The sequence below is a fragment of the Suillus subalutaceus genome, assembly GCF_016647625.1.
Source record: "Suillus subalutaceus strain FC151 chromosome Unknown DFJ58scaffold_9, whole genome shotgun sequence".
In the NCBI taxonomy this organism is placed as follows: Eukaryota; Fungi; Basidiomycota; class Agaricomycetes; order Boletales; family Suillaceae; genus Suillus; species Suillus subalutaceus.
In genome coordinates this window covers 28,909-52,096 of record NW_024540258.1, presented here as the reverse complement: position 1 = coordinate 52,096, position 23,188 = coordinate 28,909, and the positions used below count along the sequence as shown (strand labels likewise).

The window sequence follows — 23,188 nt, the reverse complement described above, 5'->3', positions numbered from 1 at the left end:
GTGGTGATTTGGTGAGCGCCTTCTGAATACCTGCATTGGATTTCTTATTCTGTTTCAGAACGCGATTATGTTCAGAGCTGGAGCTACGCAATCACAAGCAGTCCCACTGGAGAACTTCAGGAACCTAGACGTTGAAATGTTCCAACTAGTAGAAGGCTCAACCGACCAGTAATACGGGCAGGTTTCCAAGCCTGTGGTGATCCATATGCAGACCACGAGACTCGTTGCTGAGTATCGGGCAGTGTAGGTTCACATTAGGCGTGAGTGGCTTCATGACGATATCTGTTCCAATATGCGGATCTACGAGAAATCATGAGTCTGCGGACAATGTTCACTTGAGGGATGCGTTACAGTACACTAATATTAATTCTTGAACGTTAGATGTGTGTACGCTTGCTGAGGAGTGCAACTTTTCAATTTTTGCTCAAGGTTAGACTCGTGACCAGTCTGTCTAATGAGCAAACGGCCTTCAACAGCCTTCGACATGGTGGATCATTCGGACTCTAGCGCAGAAAAACTCACTCATGCGCAACCACTCCAAGGTTTGTGTGGCGAGGGTGTGGCAAGGGAGTTGCGAAGCACAGCTAACTCAGAGACTTGAAAGGCAAACAAATTGCTAATAACAAATGCACCTATGACACAAAAGTAAGTTATGATGTTGCGCGGATGTCGCGACTCATCGGTACCGTTTTCCGACATAGCTTGTTATAAGGACGTAGTCCAATCACTCAAGGGCAGTTCAAATCTGAGATGGTAACAGATTGGTTGCTAACCATGCTGACTAAGTACAAAAAGCTGCGGCCTCGCCGGCTTTGGCTTTTCAGTACATACCTCAGGCCATGATCTTTGGCCCGGCTTGGCCGAGCTGCTTCAAGCTGGCCATCTGACGCGACGTGCCGCGTGCAATTACTGAAGCGGACACTACAGGCACTTGCAGACCTAGCGGGCCACTTGCTACGAATCATGTTTCGATGATGCTCATGGCCCGAAGCATCTTTACCCTATCAAACCATTGTGTCTCATGAAATCTATCAGGCAACTGCGAAGCTACATGCTGTGCGAGTTCAATGTTCAACACTGGCTAGCTAATAATATGTGTTCGCAGTCATCAAACTAGGCTGTACTGTTATAATTTGTTTGTACAGACGACTTTTGATCGATCTGATAACACACGCATGATGTACACCGAAAATAATGATCAGGTCGACTTGTACATCTCCAAGCATATCGCAAAGGGAAATCCTGCCTGGGCATTTTTGAAAAGGAAGGCAGAGAATTGTAAGAAAGTACGAGTGGTGCACGGTGCACACGTAATTCTAGATTCGTCTTGCAAAGATCTCTTGGCACTAAATGGCCAATAGGGTGAATGCGCTACAAACACAATTGGACAGGATTCATGCATCATGACCACGCCGCAGCAGAAGCCATGTGTACAGGTACGTATCAACTTCATCATAATTATTGTCCTCTGAATCTGCTTCGGTGATTCAAACTCAATTTCGCAAGTACTCTCTAGACCCTCCGTGCCATTTTGTTTGGCTCCTCACATCTACATCTAGTACATTTTCGTAAGTTATATACAATGATGAGACTCCTATAATCTTGCATAATTCAGTGTAGGCACGATGAATAACTTGGGACGCTCAACCAACGATTTCGATGCAAGGCTGGTCATTGGGCCTATCCAAGTCGGTGGGCTTTTGAGCGCTGCATTATTCGGTTGTCTTTCCTATCAGTCCTACGTGTATTTTGCAAGATTCACGAACGATCCCCTCATCCTGAAAGCAGCTGTGAGTCAGTCGACTGTACAACACATTGTTGATTTTATTGATCGCACTATACGATTAGGTCTCTGCAGTCATGTGTGTTCCTTGTTGGACTTGGGGCCTTGAAACACTGACGCACTCCACAGCTTCATTCAGCTGGGTCACTTTGTCTGTATAATATCAATATTGTGGACAATGACTGTTAGCACCTATGGCGACCCATCACAACTCGGGGTGCTTCCTCTAGCGGCAGACTTGGCCATACCATTGAGCGGTTTCACAGCGTTCATTGTGCAGGTAAGCGGTTTGAACATATTCCATTATTTGTTGCTTACGGGTGATGTCAGTCATTTTGCGCATTTCGACTTTGGAGGTTGACTCGAAATATTTTCTTACCCATTCTTTGCGAGATCATCTCTGTGATTGCACAAACTTCTACGCTCATTCTCTCATCGTATGCGTTTTCTATGACGGACCTCACGACTTTTGAAGACGATCAACTCCTGCTGATTGTGCTCTCTCTCATTGCACGTGCAGTTTGTGACGTGATAACCACCACTGGCACGGTCTGGAGCTTAAAAAAAAAGAATCGAGGCTTTGAGATCGGAGAGTAAGTGCAACTAACATGGTCTCGTCTACCATTCCTTACATTTGTCATAGCGTGACAACCGCGACGATCGACCGGCTCATTTATTGGACAATCGGTAAGATAGAAAGCGCCTTCATGGAATGCCATTTTAACGTTGCCTCCACACAGAGACTGGTCTGGCCACCAGGTATTTAACTGTTTCATAAGATGTTTCTATCATTGATCTGTTAGTTTGATGGCCATTATAGTAGCAGTGCTGGTAAGGACCCATCACCTAAATCTCGCCCAACACGAAGCACTACCTAACTAGCCCAAGTTTCTAGTCCTGAAGGATAACTGTGAGTGTGTTTGTACCACATTCTACCACAGCTAAAATGACGCAGTTGTGTGGTTTGGAACATGGTTGATGTTACCTAACGGTAATGATATGAAATACTCCAAATTCAACATACTGACCCGTGTATCGTACAGTCATAGGGAACTCCTTGTTAGCCTCGTCAGTCACTGAACGGATTTGATAAATAAGAAACACGACGAACTTACTGATGTAACACACAGGTTAAATCGGCGATTACTCCTTCAAGAAACTCGGATCGCCCAGAGTCGTAGTAATTTTTTAGTAAGTATCACTTGACCAACTGCATGTAAAGGTTAATTCTGTTTTAGAACGCGATTGTGTTCAGAACTGGAAATATCCGATCACAAACAGACCAACTGGCGGACCTCAAAAACCGGGACGTTGAAGTATCCCAAGAAGCAGAACACTCAATGGATCAGGAATAAATGTAGGTTTCCATGCCTGTGATGGTCCATACGCGAGCATGTGTTCAACAAATGATGAAACTCGCTGCTGACCATGGGGCGAATGTGCGATGAGATGATTTGCTCTTCACATTTTGTGGTTTGACTTTCAGGCGTGATCTCTGTCAAAGTCCATCGATACGATGTCGGATCCACTATGCGGATCCAGTTGGCGGCCTGAAGCTGCGGGCCCACCTGGGTACCACTTGAAGGATGTATTACAGCGCACGACTGTCTCGGGCAATCATCATCACGGTCAAACGGCCTCACTGAAGGTCTAGCATCTGACGGAGTCTACAGGTGGAGGCAGAGATGCGCATTGTGCATGCTCCACAGGAGCTCGACTCGAGACTCGAATACCAGACTCAACCTGACACACACAACAACGCAACCGCATTTTCGTCCCCGCATTCCAGAAACTCCATCGTGACCTCCGCGTGTTCGTTTATAGTAGTACGCATTGGTGCATTTACAGGAAAGCTGGTCATAAACCTAACTCATTCTACTACGTGCACCAAGAATATGCAACAATGTTCAGGCAAATAACCCAGACCTCCGAGCATATTGCAAATGTGAAATCCACAAGGTTGGATAGTTCTGAGAAAAACTTACAGCCGATGTGAGGCTACATAGCTCTAAAAGGCGTGTGACTGACTCCGCTTAAATTTGGCACTAGTGGTGGTTAACCGCCCGTTTCCCAATCCTTTCTATTTTTGACACCTGTATACTACCAGTGACTACTTCTTAGCCTTCTGGGCACAGCGTACTGTGCGAGTTAGCATGTCATCTTCAAGGTCGAGCGTATTGCAAAAGCGAAATCCCAGTTGGGCATCTTCTATAATCTGTTCGTGAGCTCAGAGGACTATTTGAAAGTGTATACCTTACTCCGCCCAGCTTGTTACTAGTTATCTAGATCCATGCTACAAAAGCTCTCTCCGAAAATAGTACTACGGCAATCCCCAGCGATATGTCAATGTATAGAACTTCATCGGAGATTGATCCCAATCAGCCATGGGTACGAACTTTGTTGACGTTGGTTCTGTTGATATCGGATAATATTGTCATCCTGCGAACATTTGGCGAACATGCTTCCGACGGTGTCTCTGAAGGTCAAGCGCACTGTCTGCTCTTACATTCACACATCGACTCTGCTGTATCTTTCTTCTTTCTACTGGCTCCTCGCATCTCCATATACTCAACGATTTCGTAAGTCGCATACAACGATCAGACTGTTTCTTATAACATTGCATAACTTAGTGTGGGCATAATGCACATCTTAGAACGCTCAGCCAATGATTTCGATGCAAGATTGGTCATTGGGCCGATCCAAGTCGGTGGGCTTTTGAGTGCTGCATTATTTGGTTGTCTTTCCTGTCAGTCCTACGTGTATCTCGCAAAGTTCACAAATGATCGCCTCGTCTTGAAAGCCGTTGTGAGTTGGTCAATTGCACAATGCAGTGTTGATTTGATTGATCACCTCTGCGATCAGGTATCTACAGTCTTGTGCGCTCTATGTTTGACTGGGTTCCTTCAAATACCGACACGCTCCGCAGCTTCATTCAACTGGGTCACTTTGTCTGCATGATATCAACATTATGGACAATGACTGTTAGCACCTATGGTGACCCATCACAACTCGATGTGCTCCCTCTGGCGGCAGACTTGGCCATTCCATTAAGCGCCTTCACAGCGTTCATTGTTCAGGTAAGCTGTTTCGAAAATATTCCATTCTTTGTTGCTTACGGGTAATGCCAGTCATTTTACGCATTTCGACTTTGGAAGTTGTCTGAAAAAATTTTCTTACCTATTCTCTGCGAAACGATCTCCGTTGTTGCACAAATTTCCACGCTCATTCTCTCACCGAGAGCGTTTGGTATGACAAACCTCACGGATTTTGAAAACAGTCAAATTTCGCTGATTACGCTCTCTTTCGTCGCACGCGCGGTTTGTGACTTAATCACCACCGCTGCCATTACTTGGACTTTATACCACAAACGAGGCTCTAAACTTGAAAGGTATGATTATTCATCGTCTCACCTACCATTCCTTATGTTCATCATAGCACGACGACGACGACGACGATCGACCGGTTGATCTATTGGACTATTGGTAAGATATCAAACGCCTTCATGAGGTAGACGTCCTTTTTAACCCACTTCTACACAGAAACTGGTCTGGCCACCAGGTATTTAGCTGTTTCATAAGGTGTTTCCATTAATAAGATTCTGTTAGTTTGATGGCCGTTATAGTGGCAGTGTTGGTAAGGACTTTACCACCTATATCTTCCTCCGAATGGAGCACTCTCTAACTAGCTTTCAAGTTTCTAGTCCTGAAGCAGAACTGTGAGTGTGTTTGTACCGCATTTTACCACCGCTGAAATGATGTAGTCGTGTGGTTTGGAGCATGGTTAATGTTGCCTAATGGTAATGATATAGAATACTTCAAATTCAATATACTTATTGACCTCCGTATCGTGTAGTTATAGGGAACTCCTTGTTAGCCTCGTCAGTCACCAGACGGACTCAACAAATGATAAACGTGACGAGCTTACCGGTGTGGCATTCAGGCTCAATCGGCGGTTACTCCTTCGGGAGACTCGGAGCACCTCGAGACGTGATCTCCAGAGTCATAGTGATATAGTGAGCACCATTTGAATAACTGCATGCAAATTCTAATTCTGCTTCAGAATACCCTTGTATTCAGGGCTGAAGCTCCTCACACTTTGTAGGTTGGCGTTAGGCATGGATGTCGTATTAAGGTCTATTGATAATGATATCGGTTCCCGTATGCAAGACGTCCTGAGGCTGCGGGCCTACTGGGTGTAATGTCAACTTAAGTGGGCGTTTCTGCACAACTCCAGCACTTCGTGAACATTGGATGCGGATGTATCACTACCATGGCTTTCAAACGACCAAGCTTGGTGATAACTGGGACGGTTAGTAGATGATTGTTTCTGAGTGGGTGTTACGTACAGAAGCAGAGATGTGCATTGTGCGTACTCCACAGGAACCCGACTCGAGCACCAGACTCACTGCATCTTTGTCTCGATGGTAAACTGTACATGTGAAATTCCATTCCCAATCCTCTCTAATAGTCTATCATTGACGCGCTGTACTGCAGAGTGCAGGTGCAAGCTGCTTGACAATCTGAAGCGGTGTAGACAGCACGAATATATTGCAAGACCTGGCCCACTTACTGAAGCGTATTGGTCATGTCGCAACGATCAAGTCAAACTTCGTCACTGTTCCAAACATCTTTATCCTGCCACCTCGATCAATCTGATCCCCAGGCTACGTGCATCGAGAATCATAAAACAACAGTTATACTAATGCTGCACGACCTCAAGTTGCAGGCTAGACCCGTCTTTGAGAATTATTTGCAGTCAATTCACGACAAGTGGTGTACCTCGTGCCAGTACTAGTCAGGTATGCTCATTATTCTAGGATCTAAATTCGTGTTGCCAACTTGAAGAACGCTGAACATGGCTCAAGCTTTGTATCAATCTTCACAAACGCCAGATTCATGATCGCGCTCACGAAGGCTGTGTATGAGCTATGCGTAGAGCTAATAATACTAGTGGATACGGTTATGCCGGCTTATGTGGATAAAAACGTGTTGTCGCCAGTGGGCGACACTGAAAGGCGGAGAATTTCAAATTTCGATAGGTTCAATTTACGACTCGGATATGTTAATCATTGGATGCATTCAAGATTCTCAAAGAAAATGCAGACCAATCCTTTGTCACGAACGCTCCATGGAGCGAAAGTTTGACCTTCAATTCCCTCCAGCGCCTGCAGGAAACTCAGGTGCATACTCAAGACTGCAAGTGTTCGCCTGTACTCGCTCTGAGGCTCGTTGTATCGAACGATGAATAATTTTCATTGGCTGACTACGCTAGTGAGGCACAACACATAGTAAGTACCTTGATCATCAGCTTATTCTTATTTCACAGATGAAACGATACTATGAAAACAATCATGATGTTTGATGTAGATGTAGTAGATGACGGAAATTAAACGAGCGCTTCACTTTCTGACCGTTGGTTTGACGATACGCCTGTAAGATCCCCCGGTGTGCGCAAATTTAGTTGCTAATGCCGCGCCTTGCGGTTTGATTCGATGGTTGGTACTTAGGGGTGTTATATCATCGGCAAATGCCGTTCAAATAGACGGTGGACCTACGTGACGGTGTCACCACCAAAGGATGACCTAAACCAACATTTGCATTTCCTACGATTCCAACGGATCATGACCTGGCAGGGACATCTCATTTGCCCCAATCTCCTTGAGATCTAGTGTCAAATTGGAGGTTCCTGCGCTTGGAAAGCACCCGCACATGGCTTAGACTCGGACATGACAATACGGCTTCACCTGGCACGATCTCACTGATAAACTCCATTCCCGATCTTCTCTAGAATTGACGCCGTGTTCCCCAACTTGCAGGCGCGGGCTGCTTGAAATTCTGGAGCGGTGTAAAAAAGATGTCCGTTAAATTAAGTGGACAGTACAAACATTGCGAGACCTGGCATACTTATTGAAGCTTATTGATCATGTTATTAAGTCAAACTTTCGTCATTGTTCCAAACATCTTTACCCTGCCACCTTGATTGATCTAATCCTCAGGCTATGTGCACTAAGAACTATGAAACAGTAGTCATATCAATACTGCACGAGTTGTGCATCTCCGATGATATCGAAAAGTGAGTTCCAGGCCGGGCGCATCTTTGAGAACCATTGGTAGTTGATTCACGACAAGTGGTGTACCTCGCGTCAATCAAGCACACTCATCATTCTAGATTCGTGCTGCCAAGAACGCTGAAAATAGCTCAAGCTTTATGTCAATCTTCATGAACACTGGATTCGTCGCAAGGGTCATGTATGAACTTTGTTTGTATTGTTCGTCTCCGATGACGCGTCGGTGATTGAGACTTGAGCGCATTGCTATATGTATTCACGGATCAGCCATGGAAAAGCTGCATTTCTACTTCTCTGCAGTCCAGGTGGGCGCAACTTTCGAATTTTAAGCTCTTCGCATCTCTAACTGATAAACGCTTTGGTATACAGGTGGACACAACGATCAAACTATTTTTTGTAACCTTGCACATCTTAGTGTGGGTATGATGAATGACTCAGAAGGCTCGGCGAACGATTTCAATGCAAGGTTGGTTATTGGACCAGTCCAAGTCGGCGGGCTTCTGAGCGCTGCATTATTTGGTTGCCTTGCTTGCCAGTCCTACTTGTATTTTGCAAGATTCACGAGCGATCACCTGGGCCTAAAAGCAATTGTGAGTCGATCGATTGCACGATGCATTGTTGATGTTATTAATTGCTTCATTGAACTTCATACGGTCAGGTATCCACAGTCATGTGCGCTCCATACCTGACTTGTCCTTCAAATATTGACACATGCTCTGCAGCTTGATTCAGCTGGGCCACTTCATCTGTGTAATATCAACTTTGTGGACAATGACTGTCAGCACCTATGGCGACCCGTCTCAACTGAGTGTTTTTCCTCTGGCGACAGACCTGGCTGTTGTGTTAAGCAGTTTTACAGTATTCATTGTGCAGGCAAGTGATTTCAAATGTATATTGATTATTTAGTCCTCACGAGTAAGTTTCAGTCATTTTACGCATTTCGACTATGGAAGTTGGCTAGAAATGTTTCCTTACCCATTCTTTGTCAAACGTTCTCCGTGGTTGCACAAACTTCGACACTGATTCTCGCAGCAAGAGCAATTTCTATGACGAACCTTACGGCTTTTGAGGAAAGCCAGAGCCTGCTCATCGCGTTCTCTTTCATTGCACGTGCTGTTTGTGATTGGATCACCACCGCTGGCATCGCATGGTGTTTAAAGAAGAAACAAGACTCTGTCATTATAGTGGAGTATGACTATCTGTGACCTCACCTACTATTTCTTACATCTGCCAGTCATAGCATGATAACGATGATCGACCGGTTGATTTATTGGACTATCGGTAAGATGAGAAGCGCATCCATGGGATGAACGCCTTTTTAACGAGTTTTAATGTTACCTCTACGCAGAAACTGCTCTGGTCACCAGGTATATGACCTTTCATGAGCTGTTTCCATCATTGATCCGTCAGTTTGATGATTGTTACAGTGATGGTGTTGGTAAGGACTTTACCATATCTCTTAATGAAGCATCCTCTCTAACTAGCTTCAAGTTTCTAGTCCTTAAGCAGAACTGTGAGTGGGTTGGTATTGTATACAACCAGGACTGAAACGACGCAGTTGTGTGGTTCGGAGCATGGTTGATGTGGCCTAATGGTAATGTTATGACCTTCAAATACCTCGACTTAAACATATTGACCCACGTACCACCCAGTTGTAGGGAACTCCTTGTTAGCCTCGTCAGTTGCCAAACGGTGTTTAAAATGATAGATGCGACAGACTTATCGATGTGACATACAGATTGAATCGACGGTCGCTCCTTCGGGAGACTTGGAGGGCCCCAAGAAGCGATACTCGGAGTCATGGTGGTAGTTTGGTGAGTACCGCTTGAATAATTGCGTGTAAATTATAATTCTATTTCAGTGTACGACAGTGTTCAGAGCCGGAGCTACGCAACCACAAGCAGAGTCCAGAGCATCAGAGAACTTCAATGATCGAGATTTACAAGTGTGAGCACTCAATTCGATCAGGAACAAATGCAGGTTCATATCCGAGCATGTGTTTAACAGATAAACGGAACTCGTTATTGATTTTGGTGTGAATAGAAGACGAGATGATTTGCTCTTGACATTTTGTAGGTTGTTATTAGGCATGGATTGTATGTCTACATACTATAAGCACGGAGCGTTTGATCCCGCAGAAGCAACTCGCGTCGGCGCCATGTGCACACTCCACTTGAGCGCTTGAGCCCCTTTGATGCTCCACTTTGGCTCAGGTGTTTTCGAGCAATCTGGAACATGGCATTGTGCTTTTTTCATGGCATAAGTAACTTCCCTCAGGCTACGTGCATCAAGAATGATGAAACAATGACTATGCTAATGCTTCAGGACTTGTATTAATACGCTGATTGAGACGGAGAATCAAAGGAGAACGTGTCTAACGCATGTAACGAAGAGTGATTGCGTATGAGGAAGAGTACGTACGAGAGTGACGTCGATAGTTGTATCTTGACAGATATCGAAAAGTGAATTCCAGGCCAGACCCATTTTTGGGAACCATTGGCAGTCGATTTACGATAACGCTGAAAATAGCGCTGCTCAAGCTTCGCATCAATCTTCAACTTGAAGCACATCAGATTCATGATGGCGATCACCAGGGCTGTATATCCAAGTTCATCTTATTCGCCTCCAATGACTCGAGCGCGTTGCATTGTGTATTCACGCATCAGCCATAGCAGCCTAGAGAAGCTGCATCTCTGCTTTTCCGCAGCCCAGGTGGACGCAACTTCCGATCTTCAAGCTCTTCGCATCCTCAACTAATAAACGCCTTGGTAAGTTGGACACAACGATCAAACTGTTTCCTATAACCTTGCATAACTCGGTGTGGCCCACTGGCCATGATGAATAGCTTAGAAGGCTCGGCAAACAATTTCGATGCAAGGCATGATGGCCTGTGATTAGTTCCAATGAAAGCCCACGTATTCATTGGGCAAACTTCAGAATATTACTAGAGCTGGACGGCACAGGTGATGAAGTTGCTGTGAACGGCGGAAAGGCTCGGTCATCGGGCCAACTTGAATGGTCCAAGTCGATGAGCTTCTGACCGCTGCATTATTCGGTTGCCCTATCTGTATTTTGCAAGATTTACGAGCGGTCACCTCGGCCTAAAAGTAATTGTGAGTCCGCATGATGCATCGTTGATCGAAGTTATTGATTGCTCCTACTATAATTATCTGCAGTCTGCCAATCATGTGCGCTCCATATCCGTAAATCCACCTTGCATCGCACTTCGATCAAGTACAGGCCATCAGATTTATTACCGCGCAGCGAAGGCTGTGTTTTGTTTGTATTAATTTCCAGCATTTTCCTCCGACTCAGGTGCTATATCATGCATTCGTACTGATCTATTATGGAGGTGTACTTCTGTACTTCCTTCAGCTCTGGTGGACGCAACTTTCGACCGTCTCTCGTATCCCCAACTAATTAACACTTTCGTAAGCCAGACGCATCTGAATGATCAGGCTGTTTTTCATAACCTTGTAAAACTTCAAGTATAGGCACGATGAATAGCTTCAAGCGAGCGAGCGATTTCAATGTAAGCCTGGTCATCGGACCGATCCAAGTCTGTGGGCTGTTGAGTGCTGCGTTATTCGGCTGCCTTGCCTGCCAGTCCTACCTGTATTTTGCAAGATTCAGGAGCGATCATCTCGCCCTGAAAGCAAGTGTAAGTCGACCAACTACACAATTCACTGTTGACTGATCGCTCCATACGGTTAGGTGTCTGCAGTCATGTGCGCCCCATGTTTGACTTGATTCCTCCGAATACCAACACAGATTCTGCAGCTTGATTCAGCTGGGCCACTTTGTTTGTGTAATATCGATGTTGTGGACGATGACTGTCAGTACCTATGGTGACCCATCTCAACTCACGGTGCTTCCTCTAGCGGCAGACCTCGCCATTTCGTTGAGCGGTTTGACAGTATTTATTGTGCAGGTAAGTGATTTCCAGGTGAATATATTCATTATTGAGTGCTTACGAGTGATATTAGTCATTTTACGCTTTTCGACTTTGGAGGTTGACTGGAAATATCTTCTTGCCCATTCTTTGCCAAGTGCTCTCCCTGATTGCACAAACTTCCACGTTCGTTGTCACAGCAAGGGCAATTTCTATGACGGACCTTGCGGGTTTTGGAAATAATCAGATGCTGCTGATTGAGCTCTCTTTTGTCGCACGTGCAGCCTGCGACTTGATCATCACCGCTGGAATCGCCTGGAGTTTAAAGAAGAAACGAGACTCTGGGATTGGAGGGTATGCATATTCATCATCTCGCCCCAAGTTGTTGTTTCTTACATCTGCCATAGCACGGTTACGATGATCGACCGGTTGATTAAATGGACAATCGGTGAGATATTAGGAAGCGCCTCCATCAGATGATTGCCCCCTCCTGACATTGCCTCTACTCAGAAACTGGTCTAGTCACTAGGTATTTGACTCTTTTATGGCTTACAAGGGGTTTCATCAACAATCCGATTAGTTTGATGGCTCTTACATTGGCAACGTGGGTGAGGGCTTCGTCATCGATATCTCCCCCCAAGTGGAGCATTCTCTAACCAGTTTCCCAAGTTTCCAAACCTGAAACAGCTGCCCTCAGGCTGTGAGTAGGCTGATATCCCACATTCTACCACAGCTGAAATGACGCAGTTTTTTCATGGATCGGGTTATGGTTACTGTGGCCTGATGGTAACGATATGGAATACTTCACATTAAATATATTGACCCATGTATGGTGCAGTCGTAGGGAACTCCTTGTTAGCCTCGTCAGTTGCCAAACGAACAGATGATAAACCGACAACGAAACTTACCGATGCCGTACAGGTTGAATCGTCGGTTGCTCTTTCGGGACAGGGTCTCAAGAAGCGATACTCAGACCTTTGCTTTGGTGAGCACCATGCATTTAAATAGCTGTGTGTCAATTATAATTCTATTTCAGAACACGATTGTGCTCAGCGCTGGGGCCACGCAATCACCAGCTGACCCATCAGAGAACTTTAAGGATCGAGATTTACTAGTGTGAGCACTCAATCTATCAGGAAGAAATACAGGTTCATATCCAAGCATGTGTTTAACAGATAAACGAAACTCGTTGCTGACTTGGGGGTAAATTGCAGACGAGATGATTTGCTCTTGACATTTTGTAGGTTGTTATTAGGCATGAATTGTATGTATATATCAAGGTCCGTTAGTAACGATGTCAATTCCAGAATGTACTAATGTACTGGGCGTCCTGTGAGGTTCTGTTTGATGCTACGCAGTCCCAAGCATAGCCGTTGGAGATTTCCCAGCCTGCAATGGTTCATGATATGCGAGCGTGGCTTTAAAAGATAATGAAGAAGGAAACTCGTGTCGCGTTTGCCCCGCCTGAACGCGATGGTGACTTGAATCAAAGTACAGACACGAATCCAGCAATTCCTGAACATTTTGCAGATCTGATTAACTGAGCTGTGCTCGGGTACATTGGGCAACCCCACACAATCATCGTCATGTCCCTCAAGCTGGCCTTGGAATAATCTCAGATGATCAGTAGTGACTGAATATGTAGAAACTGTGACGGTATATGCAACAACATTTTTGTGTAACATGTTGGTGCATTAACGCAATGACGCGGAGCACTGCATAGCACGAGGGGGCGATACTCTCTTCAGGTTGTTGAATAATATTAATGTCAACATCCGCTGGACTCAGGCTTGGTTGCCAATGCTGGCAACTTTCAGTTCGAGAACATCACTGTGACAGTTAAGGTAGGTTTCGATATGAATCACACTCATAATAGTTTTTCTGCCAGTGCGGTCCCATCCGAACATCATCAACTCAGTTTCTCTGGCGACGCACATTTGACCAACATACAATAGGGGTGTTCAAGTTCGCCATATCATCAGAAAGGTTTTGGTGAACATTGATGTGTCGACAGCGGTCATGTAAGCAAGTCCACCTCAATTACTACGCGGCATTAACACTCATGTAAATCTCAGATTCAAGCAGGGTAACTTTCAGAACGCCGCTCTTGCTGTTCTAAAGCAGAACGGTGTTCATGCACTGGAGCTCCGCACAGATTCGCCACAGTTCCACCAATTAAAAAGTTTTTTCAAGGACACGCTCGTCCACCAGCCGGGCCTCAAAAAGATTCGAGGCTTAGTTGCTAGTGCTGGCAACTTCCAGTTTGAGAACACCACGGTCAAGGTAGGCTTCAATATGAATCGCATTCATAACAGCTCTTCTCACAGCGAGTGCAGGAATACTTCAAGACGGCTTGGGGTCGCGAACTACACTATTCGAACATCATCGGGATTCAAGTTGGATCAAAGGATCGCGATGAGATCATCCCAGCAGAGATGCGCATTATCACTCCCGATCAACGATATACGCGAAAACTGGCTCCCGAAGTTTCGCCAACCATGGTTAAATTTTTGTCAAAGAACCCCCAGGATCGACTTGTTCGGCAAGTTCGAGCTATCTGGCATTCCTGCGCATGAGAGGTGATTTCTGAATATCTACACTGTACAATAGGAAACCGACAGCGTGCCAGTGGATGATGGTGTGCTCAACTGCAACAGGGAAAATTACTCGACAAAATTCTCCCAAAATTGCGATTCGTAGGAACCCCACAGTCATCTTCATTCTTCTGTGCCAACACCCAACCCAAGGGCATCAAGGTTTGCATCGGCGTCTAGTGCGAGTGCTCCCTCAAAAGAATCCTTGTTGGGGCCGGTCTTTCTGTGTGACTTGGGGCCCTTGGTTTCTTTAGTTTGAATGCTAGCGGGGGGTCGAAGTGATGCTAGGTGACTTCCATAAGATATAAAAAGGTGAACTTCACATGGCACACACCATGAATAACGGGCTGTAGATTGTATAGACGATATAAATGAAGAACTGCTTGCTCCTTGTCTTTTGCCTCGATCATCAAATCTGTGTTAACATGAACTTCGTAGTTCCATGTTAAAAGTGTCCTGACGCACCCATATCATCTGGTAGGGCTTCTGGTAGCCTCTGACATCTATCTGCATGCGCTCTACGTTCCATGACGGTGACGGCGCCTTCACGAGGTTCGCTTAAGTGCTGCTTAGGCTTGATGCCACGCCTGGCGAAAATAACATTCGTACGTGCAATAATCTCGGAGGGAGTGAGATCAGGAGATGGATTGAGTACGTCGTGATGATGGTCGAACACAAGTGGGATGTCCAACTCTTCGCATATCGGCAGCAGATCTGCAGCATTATAACAAAGCTGAGGGGACAGAAGGGATTAGCAAATAAAGTATCATCCGCAATGAAGTAAGGTTGACCTCATCATTTTCTAAAACTAAACGATCTCTGACGTCCTTAGGAAGGTCTTCCTCAACTGTCTTGCGAATCCTGGCGAGCGCTGCCTCTTTGTCACCGTAGACTCCTCCTCCGTGGATAATCATGACGCCATCAGGTCCAATACCCATGAGGTTGAGCATCTGCGCATGGTACTCAAGCTCACGAATGCTGGCTTTGACCACTGAATCCCTAGGGGAACCCAACTGAGTAAATTGACCCGGATGAACCGTGAGTCGGTGGCCATATTTGTTTGCTAGGGCGCCGACCTCAGCTAGGGCGGGGGCACAATAGTCTAGAGAATATCCAAAAGTTCGTGGGATGCAAATGGGAACATTTCGGATGATCTGGGGACAAGGATTCAGTGTTTTACATTGCTGTAACAAGAATGAATGCACAGTCTCATAAAGCGTATATTCTAAGTGGATGGACAGTGAGTCACCACAGGTGTGTTAAGACATTGGAGCATACGTTTTCTTCGTTCCACTCAATAATCTTGAGCATATCTTCGACATTTCGTCGACCAAGGTCCTTGACCCACTCTATGCCGTTTTTTTTGATAGTAGCAATGCTGATGTGCTTAAGTAAATGCCAAAATACAGATTACACACGCTTACCGACAGGTCCGCGAGCAGAATACCGCCTCATCTGCAGGTTTCTTATTGCGTAAAATGGTGTTCAAGCAGGCATACCCTGGAAAATATGAGAAGGATCCAATCTCATAAGCCAATTCACCTACCCAGACGCCCACGAAACGTGGTCTCCTTTCTCTCGACCTCTGGAATGGCATATACAGGCTCTGTTTTAGGAGCACGCTTACGTTTCTTCTTTGGAGGCTGGCCATCAAAAAACTCTGCATCATCATTTATAAGTCGAGCTTTTTGGTTCTTTGTTCCCGTTCCCTTGGACGGTCCCTTTATCTTGGGCAATGGAAAATCTTCATCAGGATCAGGGCAAGTCGCTGCTTTCGTGTCTCTCTTACGCGCCGCTTTCTTGTTGTTTAGTAGGACAGTCTTATGACGAGGTTTCGGAATCTTCATTCTGTCCTCTTCCTCCAAGGGGTTTGAGTCCAATTCGTCGCAATATTGTTTCGTTGCAGATGTCACCATCTTTGGCATCTTCTCAGCTCTTGGCCTAAGAGTCCGCCCAGTATGAAGCTCTGCAGCGGTGACTTCCATGATCTGAGGATAAGCTAGGAAGATGGATGGATATGCCAAAGTCTGCGTAAGATGACCGAATGTCGAGGACAAAGAAGTAGCAGAACGGATTGTTCTAAACCGAGGAACAACGGCTCTTGAAGAGTGAGTAAATAGGGCCAGTACGACCGTGACTGCACCCCCGGCCCTGCTACAGGCTGGTTCGGTTCAGAATCTTGCTTCAGGATGTATAAAGCTCAGTTTAGTCCCTGGGTTAAGGCAGAAAAAAATGATGATAGTCCTTCAACTATTGCTGCAGGTGACAGAGCAAAGTTTGCGGGCATTTGTGAAATCTTGTCTCGTACACTCATCATAGGGGATCGTTGAAACCTGTTAGCGTGACTCACTTGAAGCCATGTGACGTGACATCATTTCGTGCCAAGGGTAGCCAGTTGCAATTGACTTATTGAAGCGAGAAAACAACTGCGAGTATTCATAACTCTCAAAAGAAAAATGGGATAAGTACTAGTGTAAAGGCACAATGATACATAGTTGCATAAAAACACTCGAGAATGAATCATCCGCTTGCTTCCATCTCAGCGAGAGCTGCTTCATTGAGTGCCTCTGCTTCCACCATGATTTTCTCCTCCAGTACAGCAACCCTGGATTCTGCATCCCGACGCTCACGATCAAGCTCCGCATACCGCTCCTGCAACAGCCGTTCTCTCCGCGATAGGGCACCCACCTCCTCACTCAGCGCCTCCAATCTCCGTGGTCCAGCTGCAGCCTCGTTGATACTGAGCCGAGCGAAGCTCTCATAGTCCACTTTCGTTCGCGCGAGCTCATCGAAGGCTTCAGTAACACGTTTGGAAAGAGCTTTTGAACGTGCTTGATATCCACCAAGGGTAATGTCGAGCTTCTTCTCGGCCTTGCTGGCTTTGCTGGCCTCTTTCGACATTTCTCCACGACACTCCTCGAGCAGTGTGGTATAACCGGCTATCCTGGCTTCCGGGGATAGGCTGCTGGGTTCTACCCAAGTTCTTGAAGCGGTATCGAAAGCAAGCTGCTGACGGATACTTGCCCAAGACGGACTCCCATCAATCTCTTCGCTGCTCGACAGCGTTGACAGTCCCTCCTTGACCTGGGCTTCGTTAGCATCAGGGAAGCCTATTGATGAGGCAAGTTCAAGATGGATCTGGGCTTTAGCAGCAGCGAGGTCATCATCTGGCGGTATCTGATAAGTTGACGGCGTGCCACCAGGAATATTCGTGCCAGGGAGAGGATGTACTATCGAGTCGTGCAGCAGGAGATCCACCATCTCTGAATTGAGAAGTCTTCTGACCTCGGCCATGTCGTCATCTTCTTCCCCAGCATTCAAGTTCCCCCTCAGCTGCTCCACGTCGACCCGTGCAGGACGAGGTAGACCACGGGCAACAGCCTGTGTCCGTCTTGCTAAAGCTTTTCTCTCCTCCTCTTCGCGCATCCGCTTCAAGCGTGCATCCCGTTCGGCAGCATCTTCCTCTGATATCGGACCCGTGGAGCCATCGTCTTCGTCTTCATCTTCGGGAACCAAAAGTTCGAAGTTGTTTTCAGGCTTTGGAAGACTCATGAATCCGGCCTTCAAAGCACGCTTGGCAGAGTCGGAGCGCAACCGGAGGTCGCGTGGTGTCTCGCCAACTGGCATGCCTGTAGCGGGATTGATGCTGAGAGTATCACGCATAGGCGTCCGCAGTGGGGTTGCGCCCCACGATGCACCATCTCGCGGCGTTGCAGAAACGTCACCTGGGCCGCCATGCATAGGAGTTGCGAGAGGATTTGGGGTAAAAGCAACTTGATGCCGAGGAGTGGCGCTTTCGAAACCAGTTCCTCCCCCTGGCCCGACATGAAGGGGGGTGTTCTCATCTCCCAACAAAGGTGTCTGTGCCATGGTCATGTTCCGTAAATTGCGTGCTTCCAACATGACATTATCCTCTATGATATAGCTCAGTCGCCGCGATGGAAGTGAAAACTAAAGAAGACTCACGTTGGGGTGCAGTACGAGGTGTTCGTGCCATCCTTGCGCCCTCTAGCCCCTCGTAGTCACTCAAAAGCTTCGCAGTTGCCTCGCTTCCGCCACCAACCAATGCCTTGGCATTCTCCCCTGTCTGCCCGATCTTGACGATGTCCTCCAGCTCCGCCTCCCCAACCTGAGCGTTCGGCAACACAAGCTTCCGTCGCCGGCCAATGCTCTCCGCCTCTTTCAACTTCTGTATCTGTGCATCACGAGCGGCAATGAATTTTGTTTGATGGCCATCGTTCTCGCCCTTAGCCTCTGCTGCGCGACGTTGTCGCTTCCTTCGTTCAGCTTCTTCTTCATCAGGCTTGCGTTTGTTTTCCAGACGGCGGAGAGATTGGCCTACTGGCGCAGAGGTAATGCGTGCCTGTTCTTCCGACGTGTCGTAGAAGCCCGCTGCCGGCTTCTTTTCAAAGGGAATGTCAGCATTGTAGTCCATACCCTTATTTTTCGTTTTATGTCGCATACTAAAGCATATCACATGAGGAAGGTCATAGCACAAAGTAGATAAATCGACGCACATGATTCCAGCAGCCTTCAGCTCACGCTTTTTCTGCAAAACTGCAAGTCGTCTTGCTTCTTCGAGCTGACGTTCACGAGCCTTTCGCTTAGCTTTCTTGCCCTGCGTATTTGCGAGACGAGCACGGGCTTCGGACAACATTTCCTTCTCTGTATGCAGAATCAGCAAAAAAACGCTCCCGAGCAGAAGAAGACGCACCATCTTCGTCCATGTCAATAGGGTCAGGACGTGCGGGCTTGGTTTCAGGGTCAGGATCAATCTCTCCTGGTCGCAGGCGCCTGATGTCGTCTGCACTCGGCGCCGACTCTCCCGCTGGTCCCGTCAGCCCCAACTCCTCGTTCTCCTTCGCCTCAGCCTCATCCAACAACTTCTGATATCGTTCAAGACATTGCGTAGCTGTGCGACCCACTGCGGGAGCTATTGTCCGCCATTGTGTGGGCATGATTTTTGCGAGGTGCATCAACTTTTCATCCTCGGTCTGGGTAGTACATTACAGATTTCAGCACCAAAACAGAGGTCTACGACACACACCTTTGACCATTCCGTCTTCTTGATAGACGGATCTAGCCACTCGTACCACCGCGCTTTACATTGTTTGGGGGTCTTCCGGACCAGCAACGACGATATACGCGCCCTGGTGATGCTTAGTACCAGAGCGAGGCGGCTGACAATGAATGGACAACTCACCATTGATTCTTCCCGTACTTGGCTATTGCAGCCTTGAGAACTTCGTCCTCAGTGTTCTGGATGAGTGTGTCAGATTCGGATTCCGGCGATACTCGAACTGAAGTTGCAATGTACCTTCCAAACACCTGATTAATTTACAAGGTTACAATTAACGTGCGTCAAAAAGCCTGGATAGATTTACTTGCCTCCTTTGATGATAATTCGAACCATGGCTGGTGGTGGACGGGTGCTTCTGTACAAGTGTTCACTGTTTACTCAGAATTAACGATTGCCAGTAATGTGATTCCTTTTGCAGTAGCTTAGTAAGCTGAACAACTCGGAGGTAAAAATCAAGAACGTTGAGAGGCTTAGGCACAGCGTCAGACGATAACAGCACTTTAAAGTGATCAGGCGATGAGTGGTGGGAAAATTCAAACCACGTCATCCATGCTTCCCCGACCTTTGAACTGAATAGATACAAATAGAGGAAAGATTAAACTATCACGGGCACGACAACAAAGTTCCAACCTGAAAGGTACATAGCAATCAAACGAACCGTTCAGACCAAGGGTCTTCGAGCAACTCCTTTGCTATACTCCTTTTCTCTGGGAGCCACTGCAGTGACTGCACCATCTTGGTTCACGTAACAGCCTCTTACCTTCACCTTCCAGTATCTCCACAGAATCCGCCAAGGTGACGCCTTGTGTGATGAGGTTCAGTGGGTGCTCGAATGATCCTGGCGCACCGTTAGCAGGTAGCCTATATGTGGCAATGTATTTCATTACGACTTACTGTCAGATTCAAAAAAATAGGGCTCTAAGAAGCACCTTAAGTGGATAATCAACGAACCCAATGAGCTAAGCACGATGTGCAGCCTCTTTGTATTCTCGACGTTCTGGATCGGATCCATCGCATTGGTCTTTATCTTCGATTGGGTTCTGCATATATCTGTGATACAGCGACGTCAGTTCCATACAGCCGGTTTCCAACCTTATCGTCAAACCCAGATTCCGGATGTCAGCGCTGTATGTCCAAGGCGCGCCAAGTGTGACTTCTGGGGCACGGTACCCTTCGAGCTGTATAAGGTGTGCAACAAGGTACGAAGCATCCCTGAACACTGCAGTGTCCGAAATCTGTAAACACTGGTTTTCCAGGCTTGTTTCGAAGAGTCCAAAATCATTTCCGGAAAGATATACGGTACGGTCGACGAGGACCTCCTGGGTTGAAGGCTCTCTGCTTCATTGCTGAAGACCATCCGCAATGGACATCAGTGAGAAGCATAAACAGACTCTTGAGCCCAACCAGTATATTGTCGCGTGTGGTACCTTTCAAATCGAGTAAGGGACACTCACAATCGATGTCGTATCATTAAGCTCGCAGGTGCGGGTGACGGACACTCAGGATAGTCAAAGCAAGACAAAAATTACATGAGCGTCCATCTGAGAAGATCGGACAGATGTCGTTAATAATAATAAGACGACGTTGAGGCAATCAGATGGGTTCCCGCAATGCGCATGAGTCCATAGATGAGGTATTTATGATTTCCGTACAGGCCTTTAGCCTCAAACGAATCGACAGCGGTTCGCGCAAATACGGCCTGGACGTGATGAGTTCACTTTTGCGATGGGCTCAACATCTGCAACCGATGTGAAGCAGATGTAGCATGGACATGTTTATTGGTGCAGATTTTCAGTGTCGCATAGCGAGTAGATTGTCAAAGTCGTCTAGGAACTATATAATGTGAGACCTAGCTTGAGGACGACTGGCACGTACCGACAAACATCCTTGACAAGCTACACTGTTTAATTTCCACCATACCCTCACTCCGGTAGGTTTCACGAACCACATCTTCCAGTTTCACAGGCCAAAGGTGTTTTGGCTCATAATCAGGCTTACGTTCTTCCTCGATTGAAATGTCGGGAGTAGCATTTGGGGGGGTTGGATGATATAGAACGAGTTTCTGCATTGAAGGAAGATTCGATGGGTCTCTTCACTGGTGAGGACAAACTAGGAAGAGCCTGGCTGATGATTTGGACTCGGATATGTCCGCTAGAGGAAATTCATTGCGTGGATCATGCGTAGTATGTCGACGTTCATGTCAAGCTGCGCATACCGCCAGGAAGGGGGAGTGGATGGGCAACCACAGCGTCTCCTTATGAACGACGTCGGACCGCTCAATGACAGTGGGAAGTGTGTACACAATAGAATGAGTGAGTCTCGTCAAGTGTATACAAATGTGCACAACTGTCAAGGCCTTGTAGTCTAGAGGTACGATACTTGCTTTGGGTGATTCACAATTGCAAGTGGCCTGGGTTCGATTCCCAGCAAGGCCCTTCTTTTTTTCTTTTGCTCAGTTCTCAACATTAATGCTGCAAGGCTGGGACCCTAAGAATTATTTTAAGTGTACATGGTTTACATTTCTCGACGGAGGTACTACAGGTTATGGTTGAATGTTTTACTTTATATAAGACGTGGCAAAGAAGGTGAATATCAATGTCCAGCTAGTCAAATAATCCTTTAACAATGTCCTTCAGGTCCTTCAGCTCCTCACGAAAAAGAAGAATTGCAGCACAAACGATCAGTTGTTGACTATATAGACTCTCATCATCTACTTGTTTAGCAAAGTTGGAATTAGCATCTAATATATATCCGTCCGTCAAATAATAATCCATACACTAAAACCGTACATCAATAGGAGCAATGCGGAAACCGGGATATAGAGATGAAACGCCGAATAGCAAGAATACATGTGCGTTGCGGGAATAGAAAGAACAGAAAGGCTGAGGGCATGCAATACTAATTAACCACAAATACCGTTGTCTATGACCACCCCGCAGCGCTTGCACTTGACCCTCCGGTCAAGAAGGCAAAGGCCAATGCCCAATGGGAACCAAACTATTGCAGCCAAAATGCCTAAAGAAAGGAACCAATCAACTGCTTGCCCGTTAGCATGTGATTGTGCCTACCTAGAATGCCGAACTTGGTTTCATTAACATGTTGCCCTTCCTGCAAACATATCATTTCTGGGTGGTTTGGGGGAAGTAGCGAGGCGATGTGCTCGCCAGTCAAGGGATTCTGATAATGGTGGATTATGGGTTGCTGCATCATAGGCATAGTACGACCGTGGACAGCCGTCACGGAGTTGGGAGGCACTGAAGGCAGCTGCACTTGTTGGTTCGCAGTCTTGTCAGTCATCAAAGGTGGCTGTTGCTGTTCGACATCTGAAATAATGGTAAACCACTGATCATCCAGGGCAATACGAATGTGAAGACAGACTTGAACTAGCCTGAGCTGCGACGTAGTCGTAGGAAGGCGGGTTATCTACACCACTATGCTTGATCACCTGAGGGTTCATTAACACCAGAGCCATCGAGTTTACATATATATATGAAAGGGACTCACCATGTTTGACTGAGGATCGATGATCATTGATAAGTTCTGCTACGTGGCTTTTGTATGGGTTCGAAAGCTGCGCACTGCGGTACATAAGCGCGGCGCTGCAGAGGCACTGAGTCACGTATTACTACATAGAGCTGCCGTACCGATCAGAATTTGTTTTCCATTGTTTGTTTTGATCATCGCTATCTATTATTAGAACGAGCTGTTCCATAGTTAGTCGGGACTCGGTGACAAGGAGACGTAGAGGGTATTCTAAAGGGAGCTGCGTTGA

The 23,188-nt window shown here is 46.5% G+C and overlaps 7 protein-coding genes and 1 non-coding gene across 8 annotated transcripts; 5 read left to right on the top strand and 3 right to left on the bottom strand.

The window, feature by feature from the left end:
- Positions 1 to 1,625: 1,625 nt before the first annotated feature.
- DFJ58DRAFT_722644 (uncharacterized protein) lies at positions 1,626 to 2,661 on the top strand (the record flags this gene model as incomplete). Its single annotated transcript, XM_041384911.1, has 7 exons — positions 1,626 to 1,790; positions 1,849 to 1,862; positions 1,913 to 2,063; positions 2,114 to 2,376; positions 2,427 to 2,470; positions 2,524 to 2,542; positions 2,610 to 2,661. The coding sequence occupies 7 exons, from the start codon at positions 1,626 to 1,628 to the stop codon at positions 2,659 to 2,661; spliced, it is 708 nt and encodes a 235-aa protein (XP_041249092.1).
- Positions 2,662 to 3,882: 1,221 nt separating this feature from the next.
- On the top strand, positions 3,883 to 5,958 carry DFJ58DRAFT_762833 (uncharacterized protein). Its single transcript, XM_041388572.1, has 13 exons — positions 3,883 to 4,362; positions 4,414 to 4,588; positions 4,646 to 4,659; positions 4,710 to 4,860; positions 4,912 to 5,171; positions 5,219 to 5,265; positions 5,323 to 5,341; positions 5,389 to 5,416; positions 5,477 to 5,498; positions 5,544 to 5,579; positions 5,636 to 5,660; positions 5,723 to 5,795; positions 5,843 to 5,958. Exons 1-13 carry the CDS (start codon positions 4,124 to 4,126, stop codon positions 5,882 to 5,884), a joined length of 1,131 nt encoding a protein of 376 aa, XP_041249091.1. The 5' UTR covers positions 3,883 to 4,123; the 3' UTR covers positions 5,885 to 5,958.
- Positions 5,959 to 7,781: 1,823 nt separating this feature from the next.
- On the top strand, positions 7,782 to 9,970 carry DFJ58DRAFT_910858 (uncharacterized protein; the record flags this gene model as incomplete). Its single annotated transcript, XM_041395207.1, has 14 exons — positions 7,782 to 7,855; positions 8,118 to 8,155; positions 8,220 to 8,316; positions 8,407 to 8,440; positions 8,573 to 8,627; positions 8,757 to 8,765; positions 8,883 to 9,000; positions 9,085 to 9,131; positions 9,199 to 9,217; positions 9,278 to 9,363; positions 9,503 to 9,527; positions 9,589 to 9,664; positions 9,712 to 9,797; positions 9,858 to 9,970. The coding sequence occupies 14 exons, from the start codon at positions 7,782 to 7,784 to the stop codon at positions 9,859 to 9,861; spliced, it is 768 nt and encodes a 255-aa protein (XP_041249090.1). The 3' UTR covers positions 9,862 to 9,970.
- Positions 9,971 to 11,103: 1,133 nt separating this feature from the next.
- Positions 11,104 to 13,082, top strand: DFJ58DRAFT_492369 (uncharacterized protein). Its single transcript, XM_041380660.1, has 14 exons — positions 11,104 to 11,281; positions 11,340 to 11,511; positions 11,565 to 11,578; positions 11,631 to 11,781; positions 11,837 to 12,096; positions 12,150 to 12,190; positions 12,253 to 12,271; positions 12,323 to 12,350; positions 12,412 to 12,442; positions 12,490 to 12,528; positions 12,581 to 12,605; positions 12,664 to 12,727; positions 12,779 to 12,858; positions 12,918 to 13,082. The coding sequence occupies exons 2-14, from the start codon at positions 11,350 to 11,352 to the stop codon at positions 12,919 to 12,921; spliced, it is 918 nt and encodes a 305-aa protein (XP_041249089.1). The 5' UTR covers positions 11,104 to 11,281; positions 11,340 to 11,349; the 3' UTR covers positions 12,922 to 13,082.
- A 1,377-nt stretch (positions 13,083 to 14,459) lies between these two features.
- Positions 14,460 to 16,666, bottom strand: DFJ58DRAFT_892468 (UV-endonuclease UvdE-domain-containing protein; the record flags this gene model as incomplete). Its single annotated transcript, XM_041394780.1, has 7 exons — positions 15,883 to 16,666; positions 15,761 to 15,836; positions 15,615 to 15,714; positions 15,128 to 15,490; positions 14,802 to 15,069; positions 14,671 to 14,751; positions 14,460 to 14,620 (listed from the first exon to the last, which is right to left on the bottom strand). Exons 1-7 carry the CDS (start codon positions 16,319 to 16,321, stop codon positions 14,460 to 14,462), a joined length of 1,488 nt encoding a protein of 495 aa, XP_041249088.1. The 5' UTR covers positions 16,322 to 16,666.
- Positions 16,667 to 16,775: 109 nt separating this feature from the next.
- Positions 16,776 to 19,924, bottom strand: DFJ58DRAFT_677561 (pre-mRNA splicing factor component-domain-containing protein). Its single transcript, XM_041383147.1, has 8 exons — positions 19,725 to 19,924; positions 19,654 to 19,664; positions 19,540 to 19,595; positions 19,384 to 19,486; positions 19,051 to 19,330; positions 18,854 to 19,001; positions 18,303 to 18,799; positions 16,776 to 18,250 (listed from the first exon to the last, which is right to left on the bottom strand). Exons 1-8 carry the CDS (start codon positions 19,747 to 19,749, stop codon positions 16,857 to 16,859), a joined length of 2,514 nt encoding a protein of 837 aa, XP_041249087.1. The 5' UTR covers positions 19,750 to 19,924; the 3' UTR covers positions 16,776 to 16,856.
- A 1,845-nt stretch (positions 19,925 to 21,769) lies between these two features.
- On the top strand, positions 21,770 to 21,851 carry DFJ58DRAFT_t37. Its single transcript has one exon. It is a non-coding gene; the product is annotated as a tRNA-Pro (tRNA).
- A 132-nt stretch (positions 21,852 to 21,983) lies between these two features.
- DFJ58DRAFT_762804 (uncharacterized protein) lies at positions 21,984 to 23,023 on the bottom strand. Its single transcript, XM_041388571.1, has 4 exons — positions 22,921 to 23,023; positions 22,795 to 22,861; positions 22,485 to 22,739; positions 21,984 to 22,431 (listed from the first exon to the last, which is right to left on the bottom strand). Exons 1-4 carry the CDS (start codon positions 22,945 to 22,947, stop codon positions 22,319 to 22,321), a joined length of 462 nt encoding a protein of 153 aa, XP_041249086.1. The 5' UTR covers positions 22,948 to 23,023; the 3' UTR covers positions 21,984 to 22,318.
- Positions 23,024 to 23,188: the final 165 nt, after the last annotated feature.

Coding starts and splice junctions, on each gene's coding strand:
- DFJ58DRAFT_492369 (XM_041380660.1), top strand. CDS start 11,350: ATGAATAGCTTCAAGCGAGCGAGCGATTTCAATGTAAGCCTGGTCATC. Junction 12,443..12,489: donor GAAACAGCTGCCCTCAGGCT/GTGAGTAGGCTG, acceptor GAAATGACGCAG/TTTTTTCATGGATCGGGTTA. Junction 12,728..12,778: donor ATACTCAGACCTTTGCTTTG/GTGAGCACCATG, acceptor ATTCTATTTCAG/AACACGATTGTGCTCAGCGC.
- DFJ58DRAFT_762804 (XM_041388571.1), bottom strand. CDS start 22,947: ATGATCATCGATCCTCAGTCAAACATG. Junction 22,862..22,920: donor TCGATCCTCAGTCAAACATG/GTGAGTCCCTTT, acceptor ATGAACCCTCAG/GTGATCAAGCATAGTGGTGT. Junction 22,740..22,794: donor CGCAGCTCAGGCTAGTTCAA/GTCTGTCTTCAC, acceptor CCATTATTTCAG/ATGTCGAACAGCAACAGCCA.
- DFJ58DRAFT_677561 (XM_041383147.1), bottom strand. CDS start 19,749: ATGGTTCGAATTATCATCAAAGGAG. Junction 19,331..19,383: donor AGAAGACGGAATGGTCAAAG/GTGTGTGTCGTA, acceptor TGTACTACCCAG/ACCGAGGATGAAAAGTTGAT. Junction 19,002..19,050: donor TATTGACATGGACGAAGATG/GTGCGTCTTCTT, acceptor TTCTGCATACAG/AGAAGGAAATGTTGTCCGAA.
- DFJ58DRAFT_762833 (XM_041388572.1), top strand. CDS start 4,124: ATGTCAATGTATAGAACTTCATCGGAGATTGATCCCAATCAGCCATGG. Junction 5,172..5,218: donor CGAGGCTCTAAACTTGAAAG/GTATGATTATTC, acceptor TGTTCATCATAG/CACGACGACGACGACGACGA. Junction 5,661..5,722: donor GGGAACTCCTTGTTAGCCTC/GTCAGTCACCAG, acceptor TGTGGCATTCAG/GCTCAATCGGCGGTTACTCC.